At 33.6% G+C, this 9,925-nt stretch overlaps 2 protein-coding genes across 3 annotated transcripts; one reads left to right on the plus strand and one right to left on the minus strand.

Annotated features, from left to right (window-relative positions):
- Window positions 1–3,199: 3,199 nt before the first annotated feature.
- On the plus strand, window positions 3,200–5,505 carry LOC104215411 (amino acid transporter AVT6C-like). 2 transcript variants are annotated; one of them, XM_009765194.2, is made up of 5 exons: window positions 3,200–3,860; window positions 4,141–4,281; window positions 4,395–4,598; window positions 4,674–5,142; window positions 5,247–5,505. In XM_009765194.2, exons 1-5 carry the CDS (start codon window positions 3,482–3,484, stop codon window positions 5,371–5,373), a joined length of 1,320 nt encoding a protein of 439 aa, XP_009763496.1. In that variant the 5' UTR covers window positions 3,200–3,481; the 3' UTR covers window positions 5,374–5,505. The 2 variants fall into 2 exon arrangements, with proteins under 2 accessions (XP_009763496.1, XP_009763497.1); XM_009765195.2 differs by having other exon boundaries at window positions 4,674–5,126; window positions 5,247–5,370.
- Window positions 5,506–5,564: 59 nt separating this feature from the next.
- Window positions 5,565–8,318, minus strand: LOC104215413 (protein LURP-one-related 10-like). The gene is made up of 3 exons (XM_009765196.2): window positions 7,962–8,318; window positions 6,176–6,397; window positions 5,565–5,918 (listed from the first exon to the last, which is right to left on the minus strand). The coding sequence occupies exons 1-3, from the start codon at window positions 8,208–8,210 to the stop codon at window positions 5,784–5,786; spliced, it is 606 nt and encodes a 201-aa protein (XP_009763498.1). The 5' UTR covers window positions 8,211–8,318; the 3' UTR covers window positions 5,565–5,783.
- Window positions 8,319–9,925: the final 1,607 nt, after the last annotated feature.

Raw genomic sequence — 9,925 nt, forward strand, 5'->3', positions numbered from 1 at the left:
ATTACGCATAATAGTTTATAATGGTTTGGTCAGTTGATCTACATATGATAAAACTAATATAAAAGAAGAAAAACTATGAGAGAAGATCTCCCCCTAAACAAAACTCTTTAACGACTACATTGTGGATATTTTTTTATGCTCTTGTGAGAAGTAGAGATCCTTAATTTATAGATGTGCAAACTTGTGCTCCAAGAAAAGTATAAGACATATTAAGGAGGTTTAATCCTTTTAGGAGTCTTTTTCCATTCTTTCAAGAAAGAGAGTCCTAATAGGTGAGAAATTCAGGGCAAAATCCTAATAATCTCCCCTTTGCCCGAATTTTCTTGACAGAGTTAATTCACTATCTTCACATAATCTTCACTGCTGCTTGGCATGATTAAAAATCAGTATAGGTTGAAAGGTTTGCTATTGGTTAAAAGAAGCTCAAGTATGGGTTAAAAGGATTTCACGTGTTAAAAATAAACATGGGGTAAAAGAAGCTCATGCCTTAAAACGAAGCATGAGTTAAAACTGGCATTGGAACTCATGCGTTGCAAGTAGGCATGACTTAAAACTGGCATTGGTTAAAAGTGGCCAAAATATGGGTTAGAAAGAGTTTTTATTCCAATAAAGATGCAGCAGCAGGCGTTTTGAATACAATTGTGATTGTAAATTTATCTCCACATGTAGCATGTTGAATAAATCTTTATCATCATCTTGATCTAAACACGCATTGAATCTATCTTCAACCTCGTTCAACTGTTGATTCCGAACCATTGGCTCTGATAACACTTGTTGGGATCGAAATAACATGGTCCATACGGAAGCTAACAATACAAAGCTTGGTGAACGATAAATCACACGATAAAAGAAAAACATACTAAATTAAGCATAATAGTTTATAATGGTTTGGTCAGTTGATCTACATATGATAAAACTAATATAAAAGAAGAAAAACTATGAGAGAAGATCTCCCCCTAAACAAAACTCTTTAACGACTACATTGTGGATATTTTTTTGTGCTCTTGTGAGAAGTAGAGATCCTTAATTTATAGATGTGCAAACTTGTCCTCCAAGAAAAGTATAAGACATATTAAGGAGGTTTAATCCTTTTAGGAGTCTTTTTCCATTCTTTCAAGAAAGAGAGTCCTAATAGGTGAGAAATTCAGGGCAAAATCCTAACAATCTCCCTTTTGCCCGAATTTTCTTGACAAAGTTGATTCACTATCTTCACATAATCTTCACTGCTGCTTGCCATGATTAAAAATCAGTATATGTTGAAAATCTTGCTATTGGTTAAAAGAAGCTCAAGTATGGGTTAAAAGGAACCCACGTGTTAAGAATAAACATGGGGTAAAAGAAGCTCATGCCTTAAAAAGAAGCGTGAGTTAAAACTGGCACTGGAACTCATGCGTTGCAAGTAGGCATGACTTAAAACTGGCATTGGTTAAAAGTGGCCAAAATATGGGTTAGAAAGAGTTTTTATTCCAATAAAGATGCAGCAGCAGGCGTTTTGAATACAATTGTGATTGTAAATTTATCTCCCCATGTAGCATGTTGAATAAATCTTTATCATCGTCTTGATCTAAACACGCATTGAATCTATCTTCAACCTCGTTCAACTGTTGATTCCGAACCATTGGCTCTGATACCACTTGTTGGGATCGAAATAACATGGTCCATACGGAAGCTAACAATACAAAGCTTGGTGAACGATAAATCACACGATAAAAGAAAAACATACTAAATTAAGCATAATAGTTTATAATGGTTTGGTCAGTTGATCTACATATGATAAAACTAATATAAAAGAAGAAAAACTATGAGAGAAGATCTCCCTCTAAACAAAACTCTTTAACGACTACATTGTGGATATCTTTTTGTGCTCTTGTGAGAAGTAGAGATCCTTAATTTATAGATGTGCAAACTTGTCCTCCAAGAAAAGTATAAGACATATTAAGGAGGTTTAATCCTTTTAGGAGTCTTTTTCCATTCTTTCAGAAAGAGTGTCCTAATACATGAGAAATTCAGGGCAAAATCCTAACAAGGGGGTGGGGTGGGTTGGTGAGGGTGGGAAAGGTTGAGAAGGAGTTTTGGAAAATGTTTTCCCTTCTGTTGATAAGGAAAATATTTTCCTCCAATTTGAAGAAAATGAGTTCATAAGGAAAAACATTTAAGTCAACCAAACATGAGAAAATTGGAAAACATTTTCCGAAAAATATTTTCCTTCATACCAAACACACCCGAAGAGATCTGAAAAGCTAAAAAGGAAACCACTGAAGCATATAATAAAATAAAAAGTGGAGCATAACAATGGCCAATTCTTATAGTTTCATGAACCAAATGGATTGAATATACATGTGATAGTGATTGCTGTTACATCATATGGATCATGTTGTTTGTTGATTATTGGCCTAAATTAAACTTCAAAAGGCTGTCCAGACCATCAAAATTCCATTCATAGTCTGTTTGCCCAAGCTTCTCTAAAGGCCAAAAATATTTTTTTTCTCAAAAGTACCTTTTTTTCCTCAACTTAAGGTGTTTGGCCAAGCTTTTTTCGGGAAAAAAGTGCTTTTGGGAAGAAACAGAAGCAATTTTTGAGAAGCAGAAAAAAGTAGCTTCTTCCCACAAACAAAAGCAGAAGCGGTTTTGACTTTTCTTCTTACCAATAATACCCTTAATTAAATAGAGTATATACCAAAATAACCTTACTTATTTTAGACCTAATACTTAAGATATCAATATATAAGTATTTCTTCTTATTTTTAGGATAGCTTTCTAATATATAGTGACTTTAGGAGTGAATGTTCTTAATTTTTGTTGAATAATTTTTAATATATTTAAATCATATTAAAGAATTAAAGTACTTTTTAATTTTATTTTTATATTTTACTTAAATAAAATCAAAAGATTTAATTATTATCTTTAATAACAAATTTTTGAGATTATTTAATTTACTTATAATATCAACAATTAAGTATCTATTTATGTTCTTATTTTGTAATTTGATACTTAAAAATACTTTTTGAAAAACTTAGCCAAACACAAATTATTGATCAAAAGAATTTTTTTAGAGTGATTAGCCAAATACAAACTGTTTCTCTCTAAAAGTACTTTTTCCAAAAGCATTCTTGGAAAAAACAGTTTTCAATATAAGTTGATTTTTCAGGCTTGCCAAACAATCTATCAATCTCATATAAGTTGTCATGAGCCACAAAACTAATTGCTGTTAGTGAGGCCATTTGTCCCTTCTTAGTTTCCTTGTAACATTTGAATACCTCTCAACTGTCGCTTTTGCCGCCTCCCTGTCCAATTCTCATATGTCTAAACTATTCTACTCACCATTTCCTCCGGCCATAGACTAGCTTATTTGTCAAATCCGTCATATTTTTTACTAATTGTTTTAACAGCAAATCATCATAGGTCCGGAACTGAAGTCTCCCGAGGCATTTAACACTTCTCTTTGATTGCATATTCCGTCGACCAAGATTTTATCTCCGGGATGGATCCGTCCAGGACAGGTACCAGCGCCGATGTCCCATTGCTTTCGCAACAAAACTCTCCAACAAGGGAGAACAACCAATGGATGATTTGGAGGGCAGTGTTCAACGTGTCGACAACTATTATTGGAGCAGGAATTATGTCAATCCCAGCAACTCTGAAGGTCTTAGGTGTTATTCCTGCATTTATGCTGATTGTTCTGGTTGCTATATTAGTAGAGATAACGGTAAATTTCATGTTGAGGGCCACGTATGCTGGCCAGTCGACGACGTACGCTGGATTGATGAAAGAGAATTTTGGAAAGACAGGTTCTTTGGCAGTACAAATTTGTGTAATGATCACTACTCTTGGTTGCTTGATCATGTACCTTATTATTATTGGTAAGTTTACTTTAATTTTCTTGTTAATGCTTCTCATTTGCAATGTCTAGATTTCAGAACAGAGCAAGTCATAGTTTAATTTTCTTGTTAATGCTTCTCATTAGCAAAGTAGAAGTATCAATTTTAGTTTAACACAAAGTCCATTTAACAAACCTTTGTTTGTGGTCACCATATGATAATTATCTTATGCAATGACGACAGTAGATATGCTTGAAAGCTGAATAGTGATTGATTTTACAAAGCCCTAATATTTCTTTTTTGTTGTAATTTCTATGATCAGGAGATGTGTTCTCTGGAAAAGGAGAACATCTTGGTATTCTTCAAGAATGGTTTGGGATTCACTGGTGGAATTCTCGCTATCTATCGATCCTATTCACTGTCTTGTTTGTTGTGCTTCCTCTAGTCCTATACCGTCGTGTAGGTTAGTAGATCCTGTCCTCTGTTGTTGAATTTCTATCAGATTTTACTTGCTTTTTATTAAAACAAGTAAAAAGATTCACTAGTAGCTTGCTTTTCTATGGCTTGTGATTGCAGAATCATTATGGTTCAGTTCAGCAGTAGCGATTATCCTAGCGATTGTATTTGTCGGTATATGTACTGTCATGGCATTCATTGCAATCGCAAAAGGGCAAATAGTAAGGCCAAGAATGCTACCGGAGTTGAATAGTACTAAATCCTTCTTTAATCTTTTCACCGCCATCCCAGTAATTGTAACAGCTTTTGCATTTCACTTCAATGGTAACATTAATTAGATACTTGATCATACTCTAGATGTTAAATTTACAAACTTCTGAAATAAAAACTTGAATGCAGTTCATCCTATTGGAATTGAGCTAGGGAAACCTGGAGCTATGACCACTGCTGTCAAAATTTCACTAGTAATTTGTGCAGCCATATATTTTTCGATTGGCATTTTTGGATATCTTTTGTTTGGAGATTCAATAAATGCAGATATACTTGTAAATTTTGGAATGTCCTCTGGCAGTGTTGCAATCAGTCCTATTCTAAATGATGTGGTTCGCTTGAGCTATGCGCTTCACCTAATGCTGGTGTTTCCTCTCTTAAACTTCTCTCTGAGGGCCAATATCGACGAACTCATATTCCCTAAGAAAGAGCATTTGTCAACTGACACGAAACGATTCATGTACCTTACATTGATCTTGTTAGCCTTGTCATATTTAGTAGCCATTGCTATACCGTCAATATGGTACATTTACCAGTTTATGGGATCAACTTCAAATGCTTGCCTTGCCTTCATATTCCCAGGTGCAATTGCTCTAAGGTCTTTCTTTATCTTTCTTTTCCCCCAAACTTTAGAAATCTGAATGATTTTCTTTATTAGTATGTTTTAGGCTGAACATGAACATTTTATTTCCTGTTCGGCAGAGATGTTCATGGTTTATCTTCAAGGAAAGACAAGATAATCGCAGTGGTCATGATTGTTCTAGCTGCTGTGACGAGTATTATTGCTATTGCTGCAAACATCTACGATCTGATAGGAAATAGTTCATAAATGTTTTATCTTCTCGATTGGACTTTTTATATTTTCACTCTGCTGCGACAAATTTCTGTGTATTGTTGTGCAATATTAGCTAGTTTCCATTGTTGTATCGTTGTGAATACAATATATAGCCAAATTCTCAGATTTTTTTATACAAATATTTACATTATTTCTTAACTCTACCAAGAAAGAGAGCTTGAAGATGAAAATGACTAGCTAGTCTAATTTATGATCAGGAAGAAAGAAGAAACTTACAACTGGATACACTTCCAGTTCAACCAAATTATGTAGGGAAAAACTGATCTATATATTTATAGTCATCAAAAAAGGCTAAATTCCAGTGGGTCTCTTTGACACATATGTACATTAAGAGAAAGGGAGCAAGGAAGCAGCCAAATTGCTAAGTCTAGGGACATAAACTCCTATGATTCCCCGTATATTTCATTATATATTATCAATATTGAGACAATAAACGCATAATCAACACCAGGATATACTCTTAGGTCAAAATTTTCTCTTCCTTTGAAGAAGCTTCCAAGTTTGAATTTCTCTTTCACCTGCACATTTAAAGTAAAGAATAAGCTTCTTTACTCAAGAGAGCCTTGCATAACTGGTAAAGTTGTTGTCATGTGATCAAGAGGTCATGGATTCGAGCAGTGGAAACAACCTCTTGCATAAATGCAGGGGTAAGGTTGCGTATAACAGACCCTTGTGGTCCGGCCTTTCCCCGGATCCCGCACATAGCCGGGCTGCCCTTTAATCTAAAGAAAAAATCTCAAACAGGGAAATGAAGCTTAAAATTTTAGAAAAGTACCTCAGCTATCAGTGTGTCCCCTTTGTAAACTTTGAAAGACTGATTGGTGTAAGCGCCCTTTACATGGAAATCACACATCTCTCCACTGATATTGCTAGCCAAGAACACATCAAGTTGCATTTTCATTTGAATTGGGCTTGATCTTTTAACAGTGTAGAGCAGATCATTCCTATCTGAACTCCCGGCACGATAAACTATCCAAGTATTATGCCATGAAAGTGACTGTCAAATATTCAAGAACCACCTCATTTTCAGTTCATAATATGCATTCCTTGAGTTAATTTGATACTAAATCATGTTTACAAATCATAAATACAAGAATATACCCGCTCCTCCCTCCTCACTCCAAGGTGTGGCCTAATAAAGTGTGACCTAATGGTTAATGAAGCAAATAAAAATCATGGAAAACCTAGGTACGACTAGAGTAAAAATGCCATAGGATTTCATCTCATCCGCCTACAGAGGCGGACCCACATTGTGGGTTGAGGGGTCACGGACCCCGTTAACCTCGGCAAAACCCTATATATATATATATCTTTTATATCTCTATATACACTACTGTGACCCTTAAAAATATTATTTGTGCCCCCTAATGGTAAAAGGTGGATGGAAGAGCTGGTTGTATGGGTCACTTTAAATTCTTTCTTTATCCCATGGACCTGGGTTCAAAACCCTTCCCTTAACTTTTTCGCCTCCTTTCTGTTTTACTTCTTTCAATAACATAATTAATACTCTACTTCTTTATATTCAATATAATTTATACTTAATAGTAATATGCTTTATTTTTTACTTTGGTCTCTCTCTTTTTTAAAATTATAGTTTAGTACTAATACATAATGGTCCTTTTGTTCTTTTTTAAATTCCTCCCTTAAAACTAAAAGCCTCAAGTTACAACTTATCGGTGCACAAACAGAAAAATACTAATATTTCTTCCACAATCTTCTTCGACAATTACTTTGACAAAGTAGCATATATCTGTCAACTCTGACTCAATAATGGGAACTAAGGGTTAAAGTTTATTCTTCAGTTCTTTGACTATTAACAAACCTTTAATCTTGATTTCCTTAGTAAGTTTTTTTAATAATTTTTGAAGTTTGAATACCCTTTTGATCACTTGCCACTTTTTATTTAAGAAAAAAATTAGAAACTTTAAATTTCGAAACATGCTTAAAACCAAACATCTTCCCTTCCCGTATCACCCATTTTGAGAAGAAATATCCCTCTATGTTCGGTGTTTTCTCTTTCTTTAGAACTTCATTTTGCTTATACTTGGAAGATACTCATTATAATCCTTAAATTTTCAAAGAGTTGTACGTCGAATTTTATCGCTAGTTATTAGCATACAGTGGCGCCCCCGTCGTGCTCAAATCCTAGGTCCGCCTCTGTCTGCCTATATCTATATGTGCTTGTGGAAGATAACAGGTACTTAGGAAAATAGTCTAACAATGCCCAAAACTCGATGTCACGTTATCACAAGCATCCAATAAGAGTAACTAGTATCCACTAATGTAACGACTCGACCGGTTGTTTCCTATTTGATATTTCTCGTATGCTTGATTGTTGTTTTATGACGGGGATTGGTTTGGTTCGGAAAAGTTTTGAAGTGAATTGGAACACTTGTCTCCATTGTTGGAAGGTTAGGTTATAAGAGTTGACCAAAGTTTGACTTTTGTGTAAACGACCTCGGATTAGTATTTGCAAGTTAGGACTATTGTAAAATATTTACCACTCATATAGAAAAAATAATATTGTAGTAGTGAAAATAAAAAGATAGAAGGCGTTGTACCTTTTCGCGCAGAGTAAGGATGGGTAAACCAGCTGGATCACAAATGATCCTTTTCTTCTTTCTGAGATGCCAAACTTTTCCATTACCTTGAAGAAGAGAAATCCCAATATCATCCAATACATCGATATTTATATGTGAAATTCCAAGAATTTTCTTCTTCACATTTAGGTTCACAAGGTAAGGGAAGCAGAAATCATCCCCAACAATGGGAACCAGAGGAACTTGAAAATTTATCTCTGGTTTAAACATGTAAAACAATTACTACTTGAAAATTTATATTTTGGTTCACAATTGACGAGCTTTGCCGAAAGTTAATCCCGTTTAAAAGTATTGCGGAAAGAGGATGATATCTCAATCACAGAAACTTTCGTTTGCCTATAAATTGACCGTTGAGTTTTTCCTTTAAAAACAGAAAAAAAAAGAAAAAGAAACCATTGTTACTTTAGTATTAATTAAACAAATAAATGTATGGAAACACGAGAAATTCGGTCTGACGGTGGATGTCAGCACGAATATAGCTTTCAATTTGTACTCATTTAAGCATCCTACGAATTTTGCTTATTTTAGCGCATATAAGTCAAAGCATTCACATTTGGCCTAAAAAGAGCCATCTAAGCCGAAAAAAGTCTTTTATTGGTTTTGCAAAAAGATTTAGTGTCTAGTTGAAAAAAAAGTTTTTACAAATATTTTCAAAAAGAAAATTGGGGAAAAAAATAATCTTCTTCAAAGTATTGAAGCAAATGCAACCTGTAGTAGCAACAGCTTTATGTTCTTTAAGAATTTGAAGTACATCAGTTTACTAATTGTGTTCATATGAATTCAATTAGAATTCGAAGCTCACTGCGCGGAGTTAATACATTTGTTAGAAAATGATTTAACTATTTATACTTTTTGGTGGACAAGGGAGGAACAAATTTTGCTGGAAATATTTCGGCTAGTTTATGTAATACTTTGGCTAGTCTTGAAAACTTCAGTGCTATGTATGGCACTTCTATTTTCTGTAATGACTCTGTCTAATTTTATAGTAACATTTTTTTTCCGCATTACCAAAACTAAAAAAAGTTCAATTAGAATTTCACGCTATGGTCGAAATGGTCCATGGACCTTGCAAAATGATGAGGAAACTGTCAATGGTTTGGTTCGGCCAGTTATTTTATAAAATTTGTATTATACTAATTTTTCGATTATTCTATTATGTATAATCAAAATTAGACTTTTCGAAACCGTCCCAATCATGTCGGTTTTACTTCGGTATTGATATGGTTCGGTTAATTTTCGGTATTTTTTGAAATGTCATGTAAAATTCACCAGTAAAAGTAGAATGCAATAACATACGTTCTTTTATAGGACTTAGCAAAACTCTCTAGACAATTTTACTGTTTAAAGGGTGATGAATTAAAAAAAACATGAAAAATTGCTAGAGTATAGATACACAACTATTTGACAGCAATGTAAAATAAACCAAGTAAAACAAAGAAAATATAAATCACACGAGAGGAAAGATATTAACCAAACTTGGACTCAAGAATAACGTCTATATTAAATATTCAAAAATATAAATCTAAATTATATGAGAGGAAACATATTCAATAAATTGCAATTTGCTACTCATAATCGCTAGAATATTTTGTGTCTTGCTAATAAAGATACTTGAAATAACTTAGTTTAAGTATAAGTAGCATAATAGGTTTTAAGAATTAGTATTTTGAGTTTAATTATTTATTAGCTTGTAACAATTTTCATAATTTCAAGGCCCAATGAACAATTTAATGCTTTATTAGTTTTAAACTTACTATATAAATATATTTTTCCCATGTAAAATTTATTCGGTACGGTTCGATATTTTTTCGATTTATTTTTATAATATAAAAAACCTAACCTAATTATCGGTACATTTATAGATTTATATAAAAATCAACGGTTTCTTTAGAAGAAACTTAAAATCGGTTCGATACGGTACGATT

The sequence above is a fragment of the Nicotiana sylvestris genome, chromosome 3 (genome assembly GCF_000393655.2).
Source record: "Nicotiana sylvestris chromosome 3, ASM39365v2, whole genome shotgun sequence".
NCBI lineage: Eukaryota > Viridiplantae > Streptophyta > Magnoliopsida > Solanales > Solanaceae > Nicotiana > Nicotiana sylvestris.